At 58.0% G+C, this 25,869-nt stretch overlaps 1 protein-coding gene across 2 annotated transcripts in view; it reads left to right on the top strand.

The window, feature by feature from the left end:
- The window catches only part of SRC (SRC proto-oncogene, non-receptor tyrosine kinase), a 33,034-nt gene extending 10,612 nt beyond the window's left edge, over positions 1-22,422 (top strand). Inside the window, exons 1-13 of one of the 2 annotated variants that reach the window (XM_042980435.1) lie at positions 504-561; positions 978-1,174; positions 1,989-2,246; positions 3,972-4,071; positions 11,482-11,580; positions 11,750-11,853; positions 13,729-13,878; positions 15,335-15,490; positions 16,920-17,099; positions 18,688-18,764; positions 19,489-19,642; positions 19,735-19,866; positions 20,161-22,422. In XM_042980435.1, coding sequence (XP_042836369.1) covers positions 1,997-2,246; positions 3,972-4,071; positions 11,482-11,580; positions 11,750-11,853; positions 13,729-13,878; positions 15,335-15,490; positions 16,920-17,099; positions 18,688-18,764; positions 19,489-19,642; positions 19,735-19,866; positions 20,161-20,369 — 1,611 coding nt within the window. In that variant the 5' untranslated portion in view covers positions 504-561; positions 978-1,174; positions 1,989-1,996 and the 3' untranslated portion in view covers positions 20,370-22,422. Of the gene's footprint in view, positions 1-503; positions 562-977; positions 1,175-1,988; positions 2,247-3,971; positions 4,072-11,481; positions 11,581-11,749; positions 11,854-13,728; positions 13,879-15,334; positions 15,491-16,919; positions 17,100-18,687; positions 18,765-19,488; positions 19,643-19,734; positions 19,867-20,160 lie in introns of those variants that run through there. The other variant, XM_007077699.3, reaches the window with a different exon arrangement.
- Positions 22,423-25,869: the final 3,447 nt, after the last annotated feature.

Genomic DNA, 25,869 nt, shown 5'->3' with positions numbered 1-25,869 from the left:
GCGCTGTGAACGCTATATCAGGGAGCCATTGGGTAGGGAGTGCAGTGGGCGGGGCCCGGCCTCCAGCAAGCCCGGGCTGTGGGTAACTGGGTCAGTGGGGCCCACGGGACACCAGCTCTATGAGTGCTGATGTGACCGAAGTGGACTGGGTTGCCATAGAAATTGGTCTTCTTTGTCCCCAGGCCTGTTGGCCTGTCCCTCAGGAGGCCCAGGTGATGATCCCTTGGGCTATTGAGCAGATCTCCTCAGGGCCTCCCCAGCCTCACAATCTCTGATCTGGATGTCCCCTGGGAGCAGGCAGGCCACGCCCACCTCGTGTGGCCAGTCAGCCCGAGGCCGAGGGGGTGCAGGAGCTAGCTGAGGTTCACACAGGGAAGAGAGCGTTCAGAGCTGGGCTTGCTCAGGGCCAGCCGTCTTGCCTAAGGCCTCGGCCAGTCAAGAGCACTTTTCCCCATCCGTGGGTTCCCAGAGGAAATTCTGGACTGATTGCAGGGACTGCCGCATTCCCTGGAGAATATTCAGAACCCACCTTGTCGGTGTGTCCAGAATGGCACGATATCGGTAAGAGCTGATGTGGCAGGGTGACCTGCTATGTCCCCGGCAGGAGCATACTTGTCGTGTTCGGTTGCCACGGAGCTGGATGACCCCATTGTTTCCAGATGAAGAAACAGGGCCCAGAGAGGTTAAGTCATTTGCCTGAGGTCACACGGCCGATTAGGGGCAAAGGTGGGATCTGAGTCTGGGGAGTCTGGCTCCAGAGCCCATCCTTAACCACCGTGCCAAACCCTGCCCTGCTCGTGCTCATAAGATGCTTTGGGAAGGCCAAAGGCTGTTTCAGGTCTGGGAAGCCCTTAACGTTGGAACTTTCAGTCAGAGCCTGATAAATTGTGACCCAAGAGCCAGAGCCGTGGTGATTTCTCTTTCTAATCGTGTCCTCACAACAGCCCTGAAAAGTCTGCTTTATCCCTGTTTTGCAGATGAAGACGCTGAGGCCCAAAGAGGGGAAGTGAGTTGCTTAGGGTCACACAGCGGGAGAAGTGGAGCAGAGCCTCTCGTCCGAGCCCCCTGACTCCACACCTGGTGTTCGTGCTGAGACCTCAGGCTGCTTCCCAGATCCTCTGGGACAGCCCCTGCCTTCCACCGGGTGAGGCGGTGACCCACCAGGGCTGCCAAGGTGAGGGAGGAGGGGGGCGTGGCCACGATGGGTGGGAAGACCAGGCCCACTGGGAGCTGAGGCCGGCCAGGATCTGTGTGTTGGGAGGTAGGAGGCAAAAGAGGGTGGCGGGGCTGTGGGCATCACTGGGAAGTTTTCAGCTTGTTTTTTTTTCTGGATACCATGTTATCAAGGAGAGGTACAAAAGCCAGGAGGACTTAGGCCAGAAGGGATTTAGAGAAAACTTCCCAAGGGGGGGTGACTTTTAAGCTGAGGACTGAAGGAGGCCTGAGTTATTCTGGTGAAGTGGTCAGGGAAGAGCATCCAGGCAGAGGAAATAGCATGTGCAAAGGCCCTGTGGCTGGGGTGAGCTCCCAGACATCTCTCCTTCCAGCCTCCTGCTATATCTCTGCCTTGGTTGTATATCTTAGCACCTTCCCGTCTGCTGTTAGACAATTTTAGTCAGTCATGTATTTGCTCAGCAGACCCTCGGTGAGCCCTCTCCTATGTGCTGTGTGCCTCGGATATAGACATGACTCAGATTGTCCCTGCCCATGACAGACAGAAACTGACTCAGGGGAAGGTGGGGAGGTTAGGGCTTCTGATTATAAGTCATTTTAAGCCGTTTATGGGTTTCGTCATCATTCCCATTTTACAGATTTAGAAACTGAGGCTCTGAAAGTCTAACTTACCCAAAGAGGCTAGTACCCTTCTTTGGGCCTCAGTTTCCTCATCTGTAGAATGGGTGAGGGTAGATGCTGTCTAAAGGGCCTAGGCCCAGCAGCCCTGCCTGCCCTCAGAGCCCTTCACCTCCAGGGTGCTTTCTCATCCCCAGCCAGGACCATGGGCAGCAACAAGAGCAAGCCCAAGGATGCTAGCCAACGGCGCCGCAGCCTGGAGCCTGCTGAGAACACCCACAGTGGTGGTGGGGGTGCCTTCCCCACCTCACAGACACCCAGCAAGCCAGCCTCCGCTGATGGCCACCGAGGCCCCAGTACGGCCTTCCCCTCTGCCGCTGCTGAGCCCAAGCTGTTCGGGGGCTTCAACTCCTCGGACACAGTCACCTCCCCGCAGAGGGCGGGGCCACTGGCGGGTCAGTGGGCCTGGGAGTGTGGGTGCCTGCTGGCCGGGCCTCTCACCGTCGGGGCAGAGGCTGTGGGTTTCTCGGGTTTGGGGACTGTAGGGAGTTTCCTGGAGGCTGTGGGTGGGGAAGGGCTTTATAAACCGGAAAGTGTGGTACACATCCCATTGCCTTTGAGGGTGAATCCAATGCAGAGTATAAAGGGGTCTAGAGATGTGGGACTGTAGGCGGGAACTGAGGCCAGAGAGCCAGGGGGCTGTTTGCCCAGGACAGTACAGGGACCAGGTCTGAGGCTTTGTTTTTGACTCTTGTGGGCCCAGAGATGGGTCAGGACAGGAGGTCTTGGGTGGCAGAGGAGGCAAGAGCAGGTTAGGAGGGACAAAGGGAGCTCTGGTCCTCAGGCGCCCAGCCCAATGCCGAGATGCACCCCTGCGCCCTCTGCTGGCCTTTTTGGGGTATGGCAGCTCCAGGCAAGCGATGCTTAAGAGAGAGATGCCTGTATGGTCCCAGACACACACACACACACACACACACACACACACACACACACACACGCACACACACAAGACATTCACATAAATACTTGCATTCTTACCTTGACATACTCAGAGCCACACACAGCCAGCAACTCACTCCAAGATATCTGTGCAGACACTTAAACAGGCTGAGTTAGAGACACCATCAGACATACTGGAAGATACCGTGCACATAAAGACACACGCAGGGACACGTGGACGTGCGCAGACACACACCTAACATAGATGCACACAAATGGAAACACACATACACAAATAACCTCAGCATCCCGGATTAAGACACACACACACACGCAGTCCGAAGCCCCTCAAAGACACACACGGGAAACACACACGTGCTGGGCTAGGAGCGTCATCACAGATACCCACAGGCTCACAGACACACAAATGCACAGACACGCAGTGAGGACACGCAGGGACACTCACGGATGCCGTGGACACCTGCCCAAGTGAGACAGACCCACAAAAGGGCCCGTTCATTTTTGGTGTCCCTCCTGTATGCTGGGCTCTTCTGGGGCTGGGGACACAACGGTATGTAGAAGAGACAAACCCCGATGGAGGAGAAGAACAGAACAAGGCATGTAAACTGGGTAGGGTGTTAGAAGGTGGTGCCGCTCTGAAGGAACAAAAAGGGTAGACAGGGGCTCTTGGGGGGATGTGCGGGGTGAAGGTTGTGGTTCAAACGGGGGACAGAGAGGACCTCTAATGAGGGGACACCACCTGGAGCCGAGATCTCCCCAGACACATAGAAGCACCAAGAGTCACACAGAGAGAAGCCGAGCAGCCTAGCCGGGTGCAGTTTCCCTCATTCACTGGTTCATTTACCCACGGTTGCTTCCTGAGCACCTACTGTGTGCCAGGCTCTGGGAACAACACAAAGATGTCTGCTTTGGGGGCCTCTGGGGCTACAGGGAAGATGGGCACTGGACAGAAGCCAGCCCTCAGAATCACCTAGAGCCCGGTGGGCACATTCATATGTGGAGAGACGCACGTGCCTCCTACACGCCCTCGCAGGGGCTCCCAGACGCACGCACGCAGTGGACACGCTGCAGGCCCACCCCCCTCTGAAGGTGACCGCGTCTCCAGGCTGGGCCCAGATGGTTGTGGGAAACCAACCTCCATCCCGCCCAGGGCCCTCCTGTTGACCCCTCTTTCAGGCTGTGGCCCTGGCCGTTCTGACACGTCCCACCCCTCTCTGCAGGTGGAGTGACCACCTTTGTGGCCCTCTATGACTATGAGTCTCGGACAGAGACTGACCTGTCCTTCAAGAAAGGGGAGCGGCTCCAGATTGTCAACAACACGTGAGTGACCCCCTTCCCCATCATCCCTTGGGGCCCTATCCCTGGGACCTGGTCTTGGGCCAGAGCCACTTCTGAGCGCCTCAGAGCCAGGGGCAGTGCGATGGGCAGCAGGCATGGCTAGTGTCAAGGCCAGCCGAGGTCCAGGGAACCATCCTGGGGCTATGGGAGAGGAGACAGGTGGTGGTCAGGGCTCTGGGAGGGCTCCCAGGGCAGGGATCTGGGCTCAGTAACTCCGTAGAGCACAGCGCCCCAGACCTCACAGAGACCATATGATCAGGGCACGACCCAGTACTGCAGAAAACAGGGCCTAAAGCTGGAGGCTGGACCCCCAGAGGTGCCCTCTTGAGGGACCTGGGGCTGGAGGGCCTGGGGCAGCCGGCTGAGCCAGAATGTCTAGCTGCACGGGGAGAGGCCCAAATAGGGAGAGGCAGGGGACCTGTACCGGGCACTCAGTGTGAGAGGGTTATGACTGGGCATGGGATGAGACGGTGGGATGGGGTGTGGATGTCTGGTTCACCTCCAGAGGTCCCAGCCTTGGAGGGGGGCATCCTAGGGCCAAGCTGGCTCTGGGGCCCCTGTGGGCAGGGGAACAGGAGCAGGAGCAGGTGGGGAATGAACTAGTGAGGGGTCGGAGGGGCTGTAACTATGAGGTGGGGGGCGTTCTTCTCCTCTTTCCTGCTCTCCTTTCCCCGTCAGGAGTACACCGGGGGTGGGCGCAGGTTTGGGGCCATATGCCCAGGGGTGAGGGGTGGGGAGCTTCCCAGGGGGGCAGGAGGTTGCTCCTTCAGGCACTGCCGACAAAGGGCGGGGCAGAGCTCAGCACCTGCTGCACTCCTGCCCTCGACGGGGCCTGCTGTGCCCCCATCCTCAGTGGAACCCCCCGCCCCGATTCCTGGCTCATGCTTGCTCCCTCCAGCCCTCCCTCAGCTCTCCCTCTCTCTGCTTCTCTCTCGCTGGCCCTTAGGAGGAAGGTGGACGTCAGGTGTGTACTCACTTCGTAGGTGGCGGGCTGGGTGGGGGGCGCTTCGCTGGTGGAGGGGGGCGGGGCTGCTGTCTGCATGTGCTTCCTCTGCATGTCCCTGCCTGTGGTCTCTGGCTCCCTTGGCTGTCCCCGTCCAGCTTTCCCAGCTTATGCCCTACCCCCAACCGGTGTGACCAGGTCCTGACCTTAACCCTGGGCCGAGACTGGGGAGGGTCCTACCATCCCGCCCTCACTCACCGTCCTGCCTCCTTCCCACCCACCTTCTTGCTAACCTGCCCGCCCTCCATCCTGTCCGGTCAGCCCACACTGAGTGCCAGCTGCATGCAGGGTCCAGTGCCGGCCAGGTGAGGCCTGGGTGGAGAAGGGGCCTTCCTGGAGCCAGGGGCGGGGCAGCGGACGGGGCGCAACTCCAGTCCAGGCCAAGTGACAGGCAGAGGGCAGGGCCAGGGTACGCTCAGGCATTTGGTCCCTGCAGTGTGCTCCCCTCTGGTGGTGACCATGGGGACTGGAAGCTTCAGGCAGGTCCTCCGAGGAAGAACAGTGATACTGTGTAGCAGTTGGAAGTGGCCGGGAGGCAATCCCTCTCAGAGGGGCGGCTGACAGGAGGGTTCGGGGCTGGACGCCCTCAGGGCTGTGGGAAGGCAAGAAGGTGCTGGAAGATAGAGTAGAATTGGTCCCTGAGCGGCCTCAAAGGCCCGGCTAGGGAGGTCGGACATCACCATCTCCAGGGGTGTCGTGCCTGTTCATGCCTCCCTACCCTTGTGCATGTTGTTCCCTCTGCCTGAAACACCTTTCTCCCGTCTCTGCCTGGCAAACTCCTCTTTGCCCTTCAAGGTCCAGCTCAGGACTGCCTTCTCTGTGAGGCACGAGGGAAAAGAGGGGCCAGGTGCTGTGCCAGGCGTTCTTACCCATGTCCTTGTATTTACTCCTCCATGCAATCCTGCCGGGGCCGTAGTGACGGGGGAGGGGCTGTCTCCCTTTTGCAAATGAGGAAACTGAGGCTCAGAGACGTGAAGGCTCTTGACCAAGGTCACACAGCTACCGGGTAGCAAAACCAGGATCAGAGCTCGGGCAGCGGCACTCTCCCCTCCTCGCGCCGCTCTCCCTGGGGGTGGAGGGGCCTCTCCCAACCTTTCCCCCCCCCCCCTTGCGTGTCAGAGTCTTAGTGCGCCCCAGTCCCCGTGTGGCTCCAGCTGTTTGCCTCTGCCTCCCCCAGACCAGACCTGCTCGCAGGTCTGCCGCCTTCGTGGGTCCCCACATCACCTGTTGCTTGGCGTGGCGGGGGTGCCTTGCTGGTGTCGCTGAGCAAGCTGAACCAGCAGTAATCAAACAGCCATGGTTCACCGTGCTCTGTGTGCGAGCCTGGTCTCGTGGGAGCGCTTTAAGTGGCGTCGTTTTATTTACACGTCACCGTCAACCGCAGCCCTGGGAAGTAGAAACTCTTCTTGGCTTTATTTTGCACTTGAGGAACCTGAGGCCCCGAGAGGCGGAGTGAGTTGCCCCAGGTCACACAGCTAGTGGTGGCAGAGGGGTGGGGGGTGGGGCAGGCCCTCCCACCCACGGCCCTTGCAGGAGGACTCAGTAGGGTGCAGGCGAGCCAGGAGGAGGGAAGGGCCCGCGCAGGGGAGGACGCATCAGGTTGGTGGCTTTGAAGTACCAGGGAGAATCTCAACCAGTGATGGGAAGGGCACCTCAGGCTGGGGCCACAGCTTGAGCCGAGGTGTGGTGGCAAGGAAGGCTCTGGAAACTTTGGCTCTGCCTCTTTCACCTCCAGCCAGAGGGCGGCCCTCACCCTTTCCTTTGGCCCCTCCTCTCCCTTCGTCCTGCCTTCCAACATAGGCTTGGGGGTGTCGGGCCAGGCCTGTCCTTGGATGGCAGTGAGGCGCTGTGACTGGAGGCGGGGCACCAGGAAACCTTCCCGCATGCGACGCTCAGCCACCCCTTTGCCTGAAAAATCGGGTGGCGGTGGAGTCGGGGGTGGTACTAGAGGAAGGGGAGGGATAAGGGGGTTGGTGACAGATGGGCCACCTAAATTGGAGGTGTTCAGGTCTCATAGCCGCCCAGGGACAACCTCGCGTGTCCTTCTCCCGTTATCGCTCAGTGCCCATGATTGTTCACTCCTCCGGCCCTGCCCCCCTGGGCCTGTAAGAATGAGGGACTTGCTGGGCTGGGTGTCAGGATGGGGAGAGCTTTAGGGCAAGCCTGGCTCTTGACAGGGTTTGGCCGGGGCTTCCCGGGTCGGGGGCCTCACGGCAGCAGGGTCTGGAGATGCTGCTCCTGGACCTTCAGACCACATGGCCCCCGGGGCCCAGAACCCTGTGTGCTGTGTGGCCCTGGGTCCGAGGAAGCCCAGTGGGGTCTGAGGTCTGACTGGCCCAAGCCCTCAGCCCTGGTGTCTGAGTCTCTAGGAGTCGGGGCCCTTCTGGGTGTGAGTCTGGGTCGTCCCCTGAACTGCCCCTTCCTCCCACTCAGATTCCAGCAGCTTCTTTGGGGGAGCCCTCACTCCAGTTCCACTTTCTACCACAGGGCAGGGGACACCTTCCTGCGCTCCTCATACAACTGTCCCGGCCTCACCCTGCCCTCTCCCCACTGGGCGTGTGCCCAGGCCTCAGGGTGCCTTGGCTTGTCTGCAGTCCCCAAAGTGCCTATCTGACCAGTCTCGATGGTCCCAGTGAGTTAAATATAAGTGTCCAAACCAGAATTCTTCCCAGGTTGAGGCTGCCTTACTCCTGATCACATGCCGGCTTGGCCGGCTCAAGGCTTAGGGTCCCAAGAAGAGGATCCTGAGGCTCAGAGAGGCGAGGTCAGTTGTCTGATGTCACACAGCTAGTGAATGGGATGTAACATTGCAGCTGGAGGACTCCTTCCTGGTTCAGTGCTTTTCCTCTGGCCGCACGTGGGAAGATGAGGGGTGGGGCAGGGAACGTGTGTAATTCCCTCGCTTCCTTTCCTTCTTCCTATCCATCTGATAAGGACCAGGCCCCCAGGGAAGGTGCTAGATGTAGTAAATCGACTCAGCCAGATAGATGACTTCCAAGTCTGGGCGGAGGTTGGTGTCCCTGCTGACTGGACCCATCTGAGAAGCTGTGGGGACCTTCGTGGGGCCAGCCCCCAACCCAGGCAGCTACCCAAGGCAGGTTTGAGCCTCCCAGACCACTGACATAGGAAAATGGGGCTTGATATCAACATTTCTCAGGTGGGCCTGGATGATGATCGCAGTAATTATCTCCGTTGACCCTAAGCCCGGCTTGTTGCTGACTGCTTTATACACTTTGCCTGCAAGGGAGAGTCTGTGACTGTAATAGATGAGGAAATTTTCATGTATTTATTTATTTATTTGTTTGCTTATGTGAGGAAATTAAGACCCAGAGAAGGTAGGGTGCTTGCCCAAAGTCACGCAGCAAATCGTTATTGCAGACTGAGACTGAGCTCCTTTGGTTTTTGTTTTCATTTTATTCAATTAATTTATTTAGCTGCTTTGGTTTTTAAAAACATTTTGGATAGTGGGGAGGGGTACCATAGAGATGCAGATTTAGTTGTTTTTCCTTTTTAAGCCAAATCGAGGTGCTAACAGCTCATGCACATTGAGCCCCTATTGTGTGCCAGGCCCTGTGCTGGTATGTTACATCCTTGGGTGGAGGCATGAGTATCCCCATCCTACAGATGAGGAAACTGAGGCAAGGCCAAGGTCACATAGCCTGCAGGTGGTGAGCTGGATGGTGCCCAGAGTGGTCTGACTCTGGAGCTCTAGCTCTGAGACGCCCCTCAAGCTGGGACCAGGTCAGAGTTGGGCCTTGGGTCTGTTGTGAGATGGCGGTGACCCTCGTCCCTGCCTTGTGAACTAAATGAAACCCCAAACCTGGACTGGAAACCCCGAACTCACATACGGGCTGATGTCAGGGAGCTGGGAGATCTGCTGGCTGAAGTCTGGGTAATGTCAGCTAGGCTGACCCCCTGCTTGATTCTGGGCCCTGCTCGGCTGGCCTCTGGGCACATGCTCCTTGCCAGCCTTCCGCTCTGAGTGCCTGGATAGGGGCTCCCTAGAGGCCGGCCAGTTTGCAGACTTTGGCTTTGTCAATCTGTCTCATTTTGTAGCCTCTGACCCAGACCTTGGCTCAGTTCCCTGCCCCCTGTCCTGCTGCCTCCTCCTCTGTCTTCCCCTGGCTTTCCTGAGGGCCTCTGAGCCTCTGGACTCCAGGAGGGGTCCAGGAGGGCCTTCTGTGTCTGGCTGTGGACACGCGGACCCTGGTTCTCAGCCTCGCCCTGCCATCGATTTGCTGTGTGTCTTTTGGCAAATAACTGCCCCTCTCTGTACCTTATTTTCCCATTGGTGAAATGAAGGCTTTGACTGGAAGATTTCAGCTGTTTCTTGTGACTGGAGCTCTTGCTCTGTAGCTTTGGGCAAGTCTCTGCCCATCTCTATGCCTCAGAAAATGCTAGGTTACTCCAGCCTGGGTGCTGTGTGGCCTTGGGCTGCTCCCTTGACATCTCTGAGCCACAGATTCCTCATCTGGGGGCTGAGGCCTGCCTTTCCTACAGGGTGGCCTTGAGGATCAAATGGGACAGACAGATGTGGACACCCCTGGGTGTTAGCACAACAGGGGGTTGGATGGTGGCCCTACGCTTCCAAGGCCCTTCCTTGAGTTTTGCCTTTGCCCCCTTACTCCCGAGCCCTCCCTCTCGAGCAGAGACCCCCATGTGAGCTCGTGCCTCTGCCTGAGTGTTCGTGCAGCAGTTGCACGGCTGAGTGGGCCCTCAGCCCCAGTCATGCTCCCTTTGCTGTCCAGAGGGCACCCTGTACCCTCTGGTTCAGCCTCAACCCACCCCACTGAGCCCCCAGGTCTGGGTGCTCACCTGTATTCTGACCAGTCTTTGGAGAGCTCTCGCAACCTGCTTTCTCCTTACCTCAACTTCTCTATCTTCAAAGTGGGCTGAAAAATATGGGTCAGAGGCAGCTCAGAAGCAGCAGGAGCCAGCGATCTGGGTTCAAGTCCATACTGTGTAACTGTGGGCAAGGCTTTTTTCTCTGGGCCCTGGCAATGAGGAAGGGGGAGCCCATCCTGCTTGCTGTGTGTCTTCTAAGGGTCATGGTCATGGGGAGGTCCAAAGGCAGCCTTGGAGAGAGAAGCTCAGCAAGGTCTCGAGCCCCACCATACCCTGTAGGGGAAGATTCCTTCTGGTCTGGGAGTCAGGAGCCTGGGCCTGGCTGTGTGACCCTGAGCAGAGGCCTTCGCTTCTCTGGCCTGTCTTTCCATCTGCACGGTGGGAATGGAAGGGGGCTGGACCCTATTTCTCAGGCAGCCTTTCCCATTGGCCTCCCCTCACTCCCCCTGGACCCCTCCCCATCTCCTTTGGTTGCTTTGGATGTGAGGCCTCTGTGGCTGCCCCGCCTTGTCCCTGGTCCCCCGCACCGCCTGCTGTCCTGCTCTCTTCCTCGCTCTTTCTGCCTCTCTCTCTCACCACCCCCATCTCTGCCTCTTCTTTCCTGTTGAGCTCTCGCTTTCTCCTCTCTTCTCTGTGTCTCTGGACCCCCGCTCCAGCCAGACCTGGTTCACATTCAGATGGCTGCAAAGGTACTTCGCCCCCTCCCCACTCCCACCCAGGCCCAGGGGACCCGACCATGCAGGGAGCTCCTCTGTCCCCGTCCCCATCTCCTCCTCACGGGGCAGTTAGTGTAGAAGTGCCCTGGGCATTGGGGCTCTGCCGCCTCAGCCCCTCTGACATGATTCTGTGTGACTCTGGGCAAGTCCCAGCTCCCTCTGGCCTCAGTTTCCCCCATATGTGGGTAGGCTACAGGAGGAAACCCGTAGTTTTCAGCCAAGGAGCCCCTTAGGTATGACCGGTGATATGTGACAAAGGCAAGCATTGCTCTAGTTTGCAGGGTTAGTGCCTGGATGGTCACCAAGCCCCCAAAGGGGGCCACCCCCTACCTCCAGCCTGGCCTCACCAGCTTCCAAATCTCAGGGCTTTGGGATGGCTTTGATGATCTGACCTGACATCTATCTTAGGCAGGAATCATGTCTCCTGGTACAACTTGCTTGCTCCCCAGAGACAGGGAGCTCCCTCCCTCGTTCCCAAGACAGCTCTTGGCATCTTGAGATGGCTTTGTCTCTATGAAGGGAAGCCGATTACTCCCTATTCCAGGACTCTGCCCCTGTGAATTTGGGCCTCAGGCTGACCAAGGTCAGTCCTGTCACAGTCCTGGACAAAGTGCGTCTGAGTCAGCTTGGGCCAAGAGGCATCTGGGCCGGGGAGAGAGAAGTCCAGGCCGGCTTGGCCTGGCAGCACGGAAACTCAGGCTGGTCCCATGGCTGCCGGTGCCTCACTTGGCCTTGGGGACCCCAGCACAGCACCTGTGAAGACTGCTGCCTCGGGGCCCACCACTGATGGCTCCTTCTCTTTTGCTCCTTCCCTCTCCCCCTCCTTAGAGAGGGTGACTGGTGGCTGGCCCACTCACTCAGCACAGGACAGACGGGCTACATCCCCAGCAACTATGTGGCGCCCTCTGACTCTATCCAGGCCGAAGAGTGAGTATGGACTCTGGCCTCCTGCCTGCCAGGAGCTGGTTGGGAGCTTCTCTCCTGGGCTGGAGTGGGTGGTCTGGCTGCCAACGGCCCCGGCCGCATCCTAGAGAGAGGCACTGTGGGTGGCCGGAAGCCTGGCTCACTGACCCCACCCTCCTTCCTCCTGTCCCAGGTGGTACTTTGGCAAGATCACCAGACGGGAGTCAGAGAGGTTACTGCTCAATGCGGAAAACCCAAGAGGGACCTTCCTAGTGCGAGAAAGCGAGACCACGAAAGGTAGGACCACTCCCGCTGGCCGATGGGAACTGTCTTTTGTGCGTTGTTTGAGCTGCGTATCGTAGAGCGAATAGGAGTTTGGTACCCGGTGTCAGGTGGGAAGGGCCCTCCAGGTGGAGGAAGCGGTAAGATCAAAGGCAGGGAGGTACATCTGAGGACAGCTGAGTTATCTGGGGTGGCCAGAGGTGCAGCAGAAGATTTCATCTAGCCTCTCTGGCCTCAGGTTCAAGATTTCATCTAGCCTCTCTGGCCTCAGGTTCCTCGGATGAGGTATGGGCACAGGCTGTCAGGAGGCCCGAGGGTCACACAGTAAAAGACTTGTTCCCAGGGTGGGTGCTAATGAAGTAGGCCCCTCTTCTCCGTCTCCAGGGGCTTCTAGAGATGCCCTTCCCCAGCAGTCCAGGCCCCTGGGCCTCTTCTGTCCCTCCCCCAGCCAGAGAACACAGATCACCCCTTTTCTCTCTAGCCCCTCTGCCAGTGGGTGGCAGGCAACCCATCACCATGGAAACGAAGCTGGGCCACGTCCCGTGGGCCTGGGGCTCAGCGAGAGATGGGAAGCAGAGCATCCGTGTCGTGTGTGTGCATTTATGAGCAGTTGTGTGGCCGGGCACGCCATGCGTGGGTCCAGGCATGTGTGTGCATGTGGGGGTGCAATTGTCTGGGTCCTCCTGGGTGGGAGTGGGTAGTTGTAGGATTGTCTTCGTGCCTGGGGGGCCTGGGCCGTGTGTCCCTGTGTGAGCAGGAGGCCACCTGGCATGGGCATGCCTGCATGTGCGCACATGTGGTCAGGGCTGGCTTCAGACTCAGGCCGCTGGCATCCATGTGTATGTGGCCTGGGCCATCTGTTAGTCATGGTTGCCTATTGCAGGCTTTAGAGACCTGGTTACAGTCCTCTGTGCCTGACTTGCTGGGTGACCTGAGGCCAGCTGCTTTCCCTCTCTGGGTCTCCTTTTCCCCTTCTTGACACTGGAGATTGTAACCCCCACCTGAGGACTATCCAGAGAGCCCATGGGCTGTGGGGGCTGGGGTTCTAGCATGATGGCTCCTACCTTCTGAAAAGGGCTTTCTCTGGCTGTTGGAGCCTTTACCCCAGGCCTCTCTTGGGCTCAGGTTAACAAAGGCTCCTAGCCAGGCCTGCTAGGCAGGAGGAAACTTTTCCAGCCAAAAACTTTTCCAGGCTTAAGAGAGGCAGGGAGGAGGCCACCAGGGCTGGCCCATCTTTGCCTTGTCAGCCTGTAGGCCACACCCAGCACATGGCCTCCTGCCCATGACTGCTGCAACCTTAGCCAGCCACCCGCTCCTGCCTGATGGAGTCTTCAGGAAGGTGTGGGGAGTGCCCCACATAGAGAGTGCCCTTGTGAGAGAGGAAGCAGTTAAGCCAGGGACACACAGCCACGAGACCATTCCTGGCTCCTAGCAAACATTTGCTGAGCACCTACTATGTGCCGGGCCCTCTTATATGTGGTCTCCAATCTTCCCAGCATCTCTGCGAGTAGCCCCATTGTGCAGAGGACGAAACTGAGGCCCAGAGACTGGCCCAAGCGACTTACTTGTCCAGGTCACACAGTTGGGATTTACACTCAGGCCTGGGAGATCTTGCAGGCACCTCAGCACCTGGCTGAGGTGCCTGGGGAGGTTCTCTGATCAGGTGTTCCTTTGCTCACTTGGCCCTGCCTTGGTGGCTGCCTGAGGGCTGGGTGCTCAGAGACAGGGCGGACTGGACCTGTCTGTGCCCCGGGCTGGGGCTGCGCCTGCGCCTCTGGCCTCCCTGTCTACCTGTGCTGGGCGGGCACAGAACTGCACTTAGTGCTGTGGCCTGGGGGCGGGGTGTGCTGGGCGAGGGGGTCACGGCTCCTCTCTGACCCTGCCTTGCAGGCGCCTACTGCCTCTCCGTGTCCGATTTCGACAACGCCAAGGGCCTCAATGTGAAGCATTACAAGATCCGCAAGCTGGACAGCGGTGGCTTCTACATCACCTCCCGCACCCAGTTCAACAGTCTGCAGCAGCTGGTGGCCTACTACTCCAGTGAGGGCGGGGCAGAGTGGGCGCTGGGCCTGGGGCTCAGCCCTCCTCCGGGGACCCTTTGGAGGGGGCTTTGGGGCCAACAAGGGCTGGGGCTTCTGTTATCCTGAGAGTGTGGGGTCTTGCTCCCCTCCCTCCTTCTTCCTCCTGCCCCTCCTTCCTTTCTTCTCTCTCCCTTCCCCCTCCCCTCTCCCTCCCCCTCTTTTTCCTCCTCTTTCCTCCCCATCCCCTCCCCCCACCATGCCCACCCTCCTCTTTCTCCTTCTCTGCAGCTGGCTGGGGAGGAGGGCTGCCTGGAGGGGAGCAGGGAAGGGAGGGGGCTTAGGCCGGTGTCGTTTGTTTCTGCAGCCCTAGGACCGGTCTGAACCGGTTACTGGGAGAGGAGGGGGCGGCTAGACCGACTGCAGCAGAGGGAGAGAGAGCGGCAGGGCAGGCGGAGGGAGCGAGGGCTCCCGGTACACACCGGGGCTCAGGTTGTGGGTGTGGGCGTGTGTGCATTATCCGGACGCTTCAGGGCTTCCCCCGGGGCAATGGGGTCTGTGTGTACTTGTGTGGGCGGGTCTCTGTGGGTGCCTGTGTGCATGTGGCTGTGGCCGTGGCGTCTGTGTGCCGGTGCGGCCCATCGTGAGAGTGCCAGCAACTCCCCATCCTGTGCCACCTCCTTCTCTGTCAGCTGGGCCCCCCGACACCCTCTACCATCTGCCACCCCTCTGTCCCCTTGGCCACCATCGTAGGGTTCATTCTGAACACTGCTCCCCCACATTAGAACCCTCCAGAGATTACCTTGGAATCTCAGGATAAAGATCCCCACGTGGCCTCCGAGGCCTTGGCTGCTGTAAACCTTGCCGGCCTCCCTGCCTTACCCGGGGCCCCCTTTCCCCGTTCATTCCCCTGCAGCCCCTCTGGCCTCCTTTCAGTTCCTACAACCCAGAGGCTTGTTCCTCTCTCAGGGCCTTTTGCCCCTGCAAAGTGGTCTCAGTCCACCACTCACTCCCCTGCAGATCGAAACTCAGGCACCACTTCCTCTGAGAAGCCTTCCAAGACTCCACCCAACCCACCTGCTGTTGCACACACTGCTCTCCTCGGTCATGCTGGTCCTGGGAGGTGGTCCTGGGAGGTGATTAGGGGAAGTTGGGCTCCCCCTGCCCTGTGAGCTCCCTGAGGGCAGGATTCCACTGGACTTGTCCCGCACTGCATCCTTGGGACACCCCTGGGTGGCTGCCCTTTCAGGTCCGATGAACGTATGAATGAATAACTCAGCGAGCAGATGCGCGAGTCAGTGTGGGCCTGTGTGGGGGATGAGGGTGTGTAACGCACAGGTGTGGATGCCTGGCCTCGAGGGCATCCCGTGTGTCCCTTGTGCATGCCACGTGTATGTGTACACACACACACACCGTGGGACAGGGAGGCCCAAGGGCAGACACCCTGCTGAACCCTCCCTCCCCGCCTCTGTCCTCAGAACATGCCGACGGCCTCTGCCACCGCCTCACCACCGTGTGCCCCACGTCCAAGCCACAGACTCAGGGCCTGGCCAAAGATGCCTGGGAGATCCCCCGGGAGTCCCTGCGGCTGGAGGTCAAGCTGGGCCAGGGCTGTTTCGGAGAGGTGTGGATGGGTAAGGCCTCGCCCCCGCCCCCTCAGAGGGAATCACCGTCCCTTGTGGGGCTTTGGTGTCTGCACTCCAGAGCCGGGCAGATGCCCATCCCCTGGGACAGCTCCAGGCCCCATTGCCCTCCCCCTCCCACACCCTTTACCTCCGCAAGTCACGGTCACCTCTGCTGAACAGTGGGCTCTGTTTTCAGTGTGGAGCCCCCCTCACCACCACACACCTCTAAGGACCCTGGCGTCATTTGGCCAAGGGCTGCTCAGGGCTGGGCATCCTGATTCCCCGAAGACCCACCGCGCAGTCTGGGACAGGTGGCTCGGCTCGGAGCCTCGGTCTTCCTCGGGGTGCAAGGAGGGTGGGGAAGATAGGAACCACCTGTGGGGTGTGAGAGACCGCTGGCCCGGCATGCGTCCACGCATTAGCGCTTTGCCGTGGGAAGAGAAGCCTCAACTCGCACAGGGGGTGCTTGGCAGTGCAGTCTGGCATGTTCTGGGCCTGTTAACAGTCTCCCGTCTGACCCTGGAGTAAAGGCAAAACTGTCCTTGAAAACAAACACCGAGCAGCCCTGAAAAAAACCCAGGCCGCCTTCTGCTGACGCGGAGGAATCAGGGCCGTTGGCGTGAGGCAGGCATGACAGTTGTGAGCTGGTGGCTTCTGCAGGGGACTCGCCGCGTGCCGTCGTGTAAGCCGAGTGTTCACCTGGCATCACCGTCTCCACTCTCCTCCCTTCAGGGGAGAGCAGAGAGGCTTCCTGGGTGGAAGGCCCTGCAGGCACCAAGGCCTGGAGGCTGGAGGTCAGGCCAAGTCAGGAAAGGTGTTGGGCTGGGGACAGGGGCGAGGGATGAGAAGCCAGTTCCTAAGCACAGCCACAAAAGGAACACACGAGCAAAGCCTGGAGAAATCCCTGGCATCAGCTGCTCTGGTGGCTGCAGAACTCATTCCTGGCTTGGGTGTGTGGTAACGAGCAGCGGCTGCTCCGGGTAGACTCATGGAGTGCCAGGTACAGGTCCCCAGACCTGTGCCGCGAGGGCCTCGGGAACAGGCCTGGGCCCCAGCCCTCAGATGGGGACTGGGAGGAATGGACCTAGGGCTACTCAGCAAAGGCCCTTGGGTCCAGCTGGGACAAGAACTCGGATTAAACACACTGGTCTAGAGTACAGCTTCCCCAAGGCCTCCCAGTTTGAAAACCAGACAATAATAAAATGACAGCTGCGGCTAAAAGCCCTCATAGTGGGCTTGGCCCAGCGCCTCAGATCTCATTTAATTCTATAGGTGGGGACACTGAGGCTCAGAAAGGGGCTGGACCTTGGCGGGGCTTGTCACGTGGCTGGGGAGGCCAGAGCTGAAACTGGTACCCGGGCAGGCAGATCCTGGGTCCCAGTGGTACAGGAATAGGGGGGGGCCTTCACTGAGGCAGCCTTTACCCCTACCCATACAGGGACCTGGAATGGAACCACCAGGGTGGCCATCAAAACCCTGAAGCCAGGCACAATGTCTCCAGAGGCCTTTCTGCAGGAGGCCCAGGTCATGAAGAAACTAAGGCACGAGAAATTGGTGCAGCTGTATGCCGTGGTGTCTGAGGAGCCCATCTACATTGTCACGGAGTACATGAGCAAGGGTGAGGCCTGAGCGACCGGCACAGAGATGTGTGACAGTCCCTTGCTAGGCAGGAGGGGACACACTTCACTTCCCCCCAGATGTAGTGTGTACATTTTATTATTTTATTTTATTTTATTATTATTTTTTAATTTTTTTTAATGTGTATTTATTTTTGAGAGAGAGAGCGAGCGCTTGAGCAGGGAAAGGGCAGAGTGAGAGGGAGACACAGAATCCGAAGCAGGCTCCAGGCTCCGAGCGGTCAGCACAGAGCCTGACGCAGGGCTCAAACGCACGAACTGTGAGATCACGACCTGAGCCGAAGTTGGGTGCTCAACCGACTGAGCCACCCAGGCACCCCTTATTTTTTTGTTTTTTAGAGAGAGTGTGAGCTGGGGAAAGAGGCAGAGGGGGAGAGAGAGAGAGAGAGAGAGAGAGAGAGAGAGAGAATATCTTAGGCTCCACGCTCAGCATGGAACTCGATCCCACGACCCTGGGATCATGACCTGAGCTGAAGTCAAGAGTCTGATGCTCAGCTGACTGAGCCCCCCATGCGACCCCTAGAGTGTACATTTTATTTTTATTTAAATAATTTTTTTTTAACGTTTATTTTTTGAGAGAGACAGAGTGTGAGCGGGGGAGGGGCAGAGAGAGAGGGAGACAGAATCCAAAACAGGCTCGAGGCTCCTAGCTGTCAGCACAGAGCCTGACGCGGGGCTCGAACCCATGACCGTGAGATAGTGACCTGAGCCGAAGTCAATCGCTTAACCGACTGAGCCACCCAGACGTCCCTAGAGTGTACATTTTGAAAGGTGGAATGGCATAGAACCAACTTGTCATGTCAATGGAAAGTCAAACCAAAGGTGGCCTTTCTCATTTTGTTTTTAATAATTTCCCACAATGCATCTTGGCTCCCCAGTTTGCTGGTTTTCTAAAGCCATTTGCCATTATGTGGCTGAAAGAAAAGTCCCCCAACCCTCCAAGCTGAGCCACTTCTAGGTCAAGCCCCTGGCTTGACCTTTACCTAATTTTTAAATTAATTAAATGTTTCAAAATTCCGCTTTTGGGAGGTATAATTTACAAACGATAACATACACCATGCTAAGTGTCCAGTTCTGTGAGTTTTAACAAATGGACACGGTGTACCCCTTACCACACTCAAGATGCAGGAGATCTCCGTCACCCCGGAAAGCTCCCTTATTTTCCTTTGCAGACGGTACCCTCCAGCCCTAAACCCAGGCAATAACTGATATGCCTTCTGTCACCATAGCTCTGTTTATTCTAGAGGTTCACATATTTCATCTTCTACATCCAAGCGTCGCCCTTATCACCTGTGTCAGTAGTTCGTTCCTTTTTTTATTGCCGGGTAGTGGTAGTGCGGTACGGGGATGGGCCACGGCTTCTGTTCTCCTGGAGGTGGACATTTGGCTGTTTCCCATCCTGCTTTGCCTTCTGAGTGACAGATGCTGAGTGAGGCTTTGTTCCGAGATGGGTTCGTGTGAAATCTGCTGTGCCGCTTGAAGCAGGGCTGGCCGGCCCAGGTGGGCAGGATGTGTGGGGATCTCTGCTTCCTGGCTCAGGGAAGACAGGGCTGCTTTCTCTCTGTCCAGGGAGTTTGCTGGACTTTCTCAAGGGGGAGACAGGCAAGTACCTGCGGCTGCCACAGCTGGTGGACATGGCTGCTCAGGTGAGTCAGCCCCGCCCACCTCCCACGGCCTTGGCCCTAGAGCACTCAGACCCACCTAGCTCAGCCCCCTCCAGGCAGCCTGCCTTGACTGCCGCCCACACTCTCTGATCTCACCACATTTACTACGGGGACCACCTATACGTGCTGTGAGTGGTGGTTCTGGGCAGAGCTTGAAAGAACCCTTAGCTGGGCGTCAGGAGTCAGGGATGCCTGTGGGGCCTCACACCTCAGTTTTCTTCTCTGTAAAGGTTGTTCAGTCACTCAACAAACCTGCATTGGTACTTGCTTGCTGTAGGTGGTGCTCAACAATCATTTCCTTATTAATCCTTATCACAATCAGGGGAGGTAGGGATGGCCCTTATTCCATTTGACACATGAGAAAACTGAGGTTCGGAGGGGACTCGGCACAGCAGGCAGGACCTGGCACTCATCTGTATCTGTGGGGCACCTGGGGCCTGCCTCTTCATCGTCACCCTGCTTCCTGGGCGGTATCTTGTCTTGTGCTTCCCCTTTGCCCTCGCCCTTTGTCCCGCGTTCCCTCTTCCCGCTGAACTCTGGTCCTGCTTTTGTGCCAACGGTGTTTGTTGTAAGCTGACTTCGCTTGCCTGAGGGCTGGCAAGGGCAGGGCATTTGGCTCCCCACCCTGGGCACGTGACTCGTGACCTGGAAGGGGGCACGGGGTGGTCCCTGAGCCTGAGCCGGGTCCCCTGGGTTCTGCCTGCAGATCGCCTCGGGCATGGCCTACGTGGAGCGGATGAACTACGTGCACCGGGACCTCCGTGCTGCCAACATTCTGGTTGGAGAGAACCTCGTGTGCAAAGTGGCCGACTTCGGGCTGGCTCGGCTCATCGAAGACAATGAATACACCGCCCGGCAAGGTGGGCAGGGCCTGGGTCGGTGCCAGAGGGCCCTCTGCAGGCACCGTCATGACGTTCTGCTGAGCCTCCCCTGAACTTTCTCCCTCCCGCAGGTGCCAAATTCCCCATCAAGTGGACGGCTCCAGAAGCGGCCCTGTACGGCCGGTTCACCATCAAGTCAGATGTGTGGTCCTTTGGGATCCTGCTGACGGAGCTCACAACAAAGGGACGGGTGCCCTACCCTGGTAAGAGGGCTCCTCGTGGCCCATCTTTGTTCCCTGAACCCCTCTGCCCTGGTGACCTGGGGCAAGCCATACCCCTTCCCAGGCCTCAGTTTCCTCATCTGTAGAACGAAGAGGTTGAGCATCTGATCTTAGAATCTCTCTGGTCAGGGCTCTCAGCCCCTGGGAGGCGACTTACCCACGGTCACACCCGCTCTGTCCTAGCCTGGAGGCACTCTCGGTTGTCCTCCTCACATCTTCCCCCCGCCCCACTTTCCTCACCTGAGCCAGCCTCCTCATACCTCCTTCTACCCACAGGGATGGTCAACCGTGAGGTGCTGGACCAGGTGGAGCGGGGCTACCGGATGCCCTGCCCGCCTGAGTGTCCCGAGTCCCTGCATGACCTCATGTGCCAGTGCTGGCGGAAGGAACCAGAAGAGCGGCCCACCTTCGAGTACCTGCAGGCCTTCCTAGAGGACTACTTCACGTCCACCGAGCCCCAGTACCAGCCTGGAGAGAACCTATAGGGAGCACACTACAGGGCCAGACTGGCCTCTTGGCTTGGATCCTGGGCTGGGTGGCCCCTGATGGAGGGTCTTGCCTCCCTCTGCCTGCCCGCATCGATCCCCTCTGTGGGGCTGAATTGCCAGTGATGAGGCCCCTCCCTCTTTTGTGGCATGGAAGGGCTTGGGGCCTGGGGCAGCCTTGAGGACAGGGTTTAAGGCTGGCACAGTGACTGCGTCCCGGCACCTGCTCCAGCCATATGCGTCCTCCCTGCCTTCCCTCCTGGAGCTCTGTGTGTCTCAGCAGGAGGAACCGGGAAGAAGGACGGGCTGAGGGCACCCTTTGTCAGCCTCAGTCTGCTCCTCACGTTGACTCCTTAACACTTCCACGTCGCCCCACGTCTGCCTCCAGAGCTGGCCGAAGAGCCTTTCCAAAGAGGAGTGATGGGCGCCTGGCCCTCGGCCTGCCCGCCACCCTGCCCTTTGCCGTCCATTTCTGAAACACCTGTTGGTGGAAGCTGCTGGGTCCAGACCCCTCTGCCGTGGCTCCCAGGCTGGGCAGCTGAGGCTGAGCTTGACTTGATGATGGTGGGTGGGGTGGGCACCCCCCTCCAATCCTGTTCTTAGACCCAAGGGACCCTTCGAGATCACCAGTTCCTTGCCCTCGTAGCACCCATGGGGAAACAGTCCAGAGAGGGGATGTGACTTGCCCACGACCACAGAACAGTTCAGGGTTAAGGTGGGTTTGGAACCCGGTGCTCCCTCTGTCTTCCTCAGGAACCAACAAGATTGTCCTTGGAGGCACCATGGACAGACTGGGGCAGCCCAGGGGACCAGGGGCCTGAGGCTGAGTTAGAGATAACAGAGCCTTGCTGCCGCTGCCTGACTGGCGGGACTGTTGTGGAGGGAGGGAGTGGAGACGGGCGTAGGGCGCAGCTGAATGAGGGGTGACCATGCCAGTGTCGGGGAGTAGATGTCGATCAGAGTGGGAGTGTTTTTTTCATCCTTGGAGCTAGCCAGCCATGAAAGAGAGTGAGCTCCCAGGCTCCGGAGGCAATCAAACCGAAGTACAAGATCCACGTGGTTGGGTGGTCCTGGCCTCAGGAGGGAACCCCAGGTTCTCCTTCCCCCATTTGTCCTGTGTCATTTCAATGCCTGGCCCCTGCTCCCCTCCCTCAGTTAGCACCCCTTAACCCATGAGTAGGAGAGGAGTTCCTATGCTGGGGGGTGGTGGGTGTCGAGTTCAAATGTCCACTGCCATGCACCAGGCCTGGCTTTGTGACCTCGGGTGGCCCCCTCCTTCCTGTCTGGGCTGCAGCGTCTGCCTCCACGTGTGGCCGTGGCCTCTGCGACTTCTCTGCTCCAGACCCTGTGGCCTGGCGTAACCTTGGTGAGCCCAGCCTGGGGCGTCGGGAGACTCTGGCCCTCGCTCTAATGTTTGGCCTTAGGGTATGTGGCGACTCCTCCCTGGGCCTCAGGTACCCCATCTTAAAAGGGGTGGCCGACAGTTTGTGGGCATCTTGCCAGGGCCCCTATGTGTGTGTGTATGTGTGTTATGTGTGTGCACGTGTGTGTCCATATTTAACATGTAAAAATGCTCCCCCGCTCTGTTGCCCAGACATGTTGTACATTTCACTCACAGCCCCCCATCACAGCAATAACATTCCCGCTGCCAGGGGCTCTCGAGCCAGCCGGGCCCTGCCAGCGGGAAAGGAGGCCAAGCGGTGCCTGCCTATGAAATTTCAACTTTTCCTTTCATACATGTTTATTACGCAAGTCTGCCGTCCGTCCCGGTCAAATCTGGGCTTGCTTACCCCGGCGCACTCTCAAGTCCCCTTACGGCTGCCTGGGGCCCTTTGTATAAGGTGTCCTAATACTGTTCTTTTTTTTTTTTTTTTTTTTAAATAAACAGTGTTTTGTAGATTTCAGATGACTATGCAGAGGCCTAGGGGACCCCCGGCTCTGGGCAGGGCCTGGGGGTCCCGAATTCCACGGCCCAGGCTTGGGGGGAGGGGGGATCCAGAATTGGTTGTAAATACTTTGCATATTGTCTGATTAAACACGAACAGACCTCAAAGTGTGGCCTGTGGTTTACTGGGCATCCACTGTGTGCTGGAGAATGAGAGGGGTGAACTGTGAGGACAGACTGTAGTCAGAGGGGCCTTTATTCGGGCTGCACTGGTGGCCAGCGGGCTTTGGGCCAGGGGGAGACATGATCAGATTGGAGACAGCCACTTGGGCATGTGGCCGTGTGTGCGCCAGCACCTCTGTTTGGGGAGTGGGCACATCTGGCAGGAGTTTCGCTTGTGTCTGAGATGCACCGGGGGAAGCCAGGACTCCCAAAGTGTGAGCAGTTCAGGACGCAGATGCCCCAGGGGGATGGTGGCAGTGGACAGTCTGGGGGCCAGGTGGGGCTGTTGGGCCTGGGTGGGGTTGCAAATGTGCTTAAGGGGAGATGTGGCCGTGTGTATGCTGTGTTGTTTCCCAGGAGCGCTGGGCTGGGCTGGGGCTCTATCCACAAAAGTCCTGGGCACTCTAGGGAAAAATCCAAAGACCTTTCCTCTCCTCCCTTTTCCCCCACCACTGAAGGGACACAACCGGGCAGTTCATTTGCAACAGTCTTTACGAAGAAATTTATTTTACATCACATGGCACATGCATCTGTGTGTCACCTCTGGCCGTCATAATAGTCTAATTAAAAACAAATTTCAAGATTAGGACATTTCTCTCTGCAGTAGTATTTCCACAAGCCAAAAACCATAGTATCCAAGTCAGAATGGACACGCAGAGATGCACACACAGGAGCAGGGATGTATGTGTTTGTGGCTGAGCCTTCTGTTTGCTCCTAGGAGTGTGTGCCTTTGTGTTTGTGTGGGTATGTGCCTGGGCCAGTTTGCTCGTGGGCATCTGTGTTGGTGTGTGGACACGCGTCCTGGTGGTCTGTGAATCTGGGTTCCCGGCAGTGTGTGCCTAGCTGTATGAACCTTCATAGTCACCCGGGTCTGTGACCGGGAGGTTGGACATCTGTTTGCCCAGGGCTGTGTGCATCTGTATACACACATATCCGGGTTGTGTGCCAGCCTGTGAGTTCCCGGGGTGAGTGTGTATGTGGGCATCGATGGGGTATGAAGCCAGCGAGTCTGTTTTCTCCGGATCAGTGTGCGGGATTTGTGTGTATTACATGGACACGTGCCATAGTTGGTGCCTGAGGTTCGGGCTCCCGGGGCCAGTTTACAGCTGGGTTCTGTGGGCTCGGAGGGCACACAGGGCACTGGCCACTCCTGGCAGGGCCCAGGTGTGCCTGGGTGGGTTGGGGGAGCTCAGGAACGTGTGCCAGCAGGCCAGGGATGTGCCCCATCCCCGAAAAGGATGGGGACAAAGTGATCCCCCCTGCCGGCAGGTGGGGACTACACTTGAGCCGTGCTGGGGGGCGGTCGAGAACCGCGTGGGGAAAGGCTCTGAGCCCCCCTTTCTCTGCACCTATCTTGCTCCGTGTTTCTCTGTGTTTATCTCCCTCTGTGCCTCTCCGTCTGTCTGTCTCTCAATCTCCTGCCTCCAGCTCTCTGTCTGGCCCTGGCTCTCTGTCTCAACACTTTTTTTTGTTTCTTCCTATTCCCCCCCACCCCCCGACACTTCTCCATAGTTCCCAGTGTGTTTCTGTGTGCTTCTGATTTTCTTTCTGTCTCTGTTTCTACGTGTGTCTCTATGTTTCAGGCTGTTGCTGGTTTCTCTTTTTCTCTGTGCCTGGCTGCTGTCTCTTTCCCTAGTTTCTCTATCTCACAGATTTTCTTGCTTGTCAATCTCTCTGACTTCTGATTCTTCCTCAGGCCTTCCCACACCCCATGCTTTTGCCCAAGCTCTTTCCACTGTGGAGAATACCCTTGCTTTTCCCTCTGCAACCTGGAAAACTCTTATTCATCCTTCAAGACACATCTCAGAGGCCACAGACCACCTCTTGGAGCTTTCCCTGACCCCCTGAAACTTGCAAGGGTTGTTGTGTCAGTCCACACAGCTCACCCGCTGGTACAAGAGCTTGAGGGACCAGGGAAGGTCGAGCTGATGCACCCAGATCTGGCCCACGTGTCTGGTCAGGGAAGGGAGGCAAGAAAGCTGGTTCCATCTCTCCCACCTCTTGTCTCTGGCTCCTTCTCTGGTTTTGACTCCCTCACTCTGGGCCTCTGTCCAGTTCGCTTTTGCTCGTCGCGAGAGAGACAGAGTGGAGAGGTGAGAGATGTGCGGTCTGGGCGACCACCGTCCTGTAGCCCCTCTGCTCCTCCTGCAGCCCTCTCCTGATTCTAGCCCACTTCCGGGGACTGGAGACCCTGGGACCCCCGAGTCCTCTCCACCTTCCTTTCCAGATTTCAGTGGTTTTTCTCTTATTCTGCATATATTTTTTTCTCTGAGGAAAATGAGATGTCTTCCCTCATGGAGAAAATAGTATATATTCCTTATGGCGGAGTAGGAAAGATACAGAAAAGCACACACACAGACAGACCTTAATCTGTGCCCCAGACTCCATCCAGCCCGCCCAGAAAGGGTGGGGCACGTGTCTGTGTCTCAGGTCCATTCAGACCCGTCATCTGTTCTCTGCCCATTGGCCTCTGTGTCTCCTTGTCTCTGTCTGTCTCAGAGGGAGTCTGTCTGTCCTCTGGCTCACATTCGCTGGCTCTCCCTGTGGGCTGCTGGCCTGGTCACTCTTTCATACGTATGAAACTCTTCCCAGGCCCTGTGCTGAAGGTGTGCATGCGCGCGCGCACACACACACACACACACACACACACGCACACGACGCACGCGCACGCGAGGTCCATCGTCTGCATTTTCTCTTATCTCATCTTTCATTTTTTCCCTTGCGGGCTCCAAAAAAGCTGCGGTTTGCAGAGAGAAAAAGAGACACTAACAGAGACGGAAACACAGAGACAGAGATGGCAACAGCCAGGCAGAGGGGTCTGGGGGTCAGGTTGGTGCCGTGGTGGGGGGAGGGAGACGGAGCTCTGCCCATCTGTCTGTTGTTCATCCGGTCCTCGCCGTCCCCAGCCCCCCACACCCGAGGGCCTTTCCCACCCAGTGCCCGGACCTGTGCTCCCCTCACAGTGTGACCCACGGGATCCTGGATCTGTGTCTCCCCACCTAGCTCTGCCAGCCTGTCCATCTGTCTGTCTTCTGTCTGCTTCTGCGTACCCCGATGCCTCCCCCTTGCTGTGGTCTCATTAAATGTTCATCTTTGTCTTGGTCCCATCCCCCCGGGTGGGGTGCGTCCGTGTGTCCACATGTGTGTGGCCGATCTCTGTGCCACTGGGTCTGTCTCTGCCTCCCACCTCCACGTGTCTGCACTTTTCTTAGTGCGCTCCTTCCCCGTGACTCCTGGGACTTGGCCTCTGGGGTGAATTTTTGCTCAGTCCCTATCCTGGCCCCAGACTTAGTCCCGTGCTCCCTCCAGCCTCGGCTTCAAGGCCTCCGTCCTGGTCGGTTTCCCTGGCGACCACGCCCCGGACACCTCCTCTTTAAATGTCCCAAACTCAAC

This window comes from Panthera tigris, chromosome A3, assembly GCF_018350195.1.
Source record: "Panthera tigris isolate Pti1 chromosome A3, P.tigris_Pti1_mat1.1, whole genome shotgun sequence".
NCBI classification, from domain to species: domain Eukaryota; kingdom Metazoa; phylum Chordata; class Mammalia; order Carnivora; family Felidae; genus Panthera; species Panthera tigris.
The sequence above is the reverse complement of the archived record's forward strand: the minus strand, read 5'-3'. Positions and strand labels throughout refer to the sequence as shown.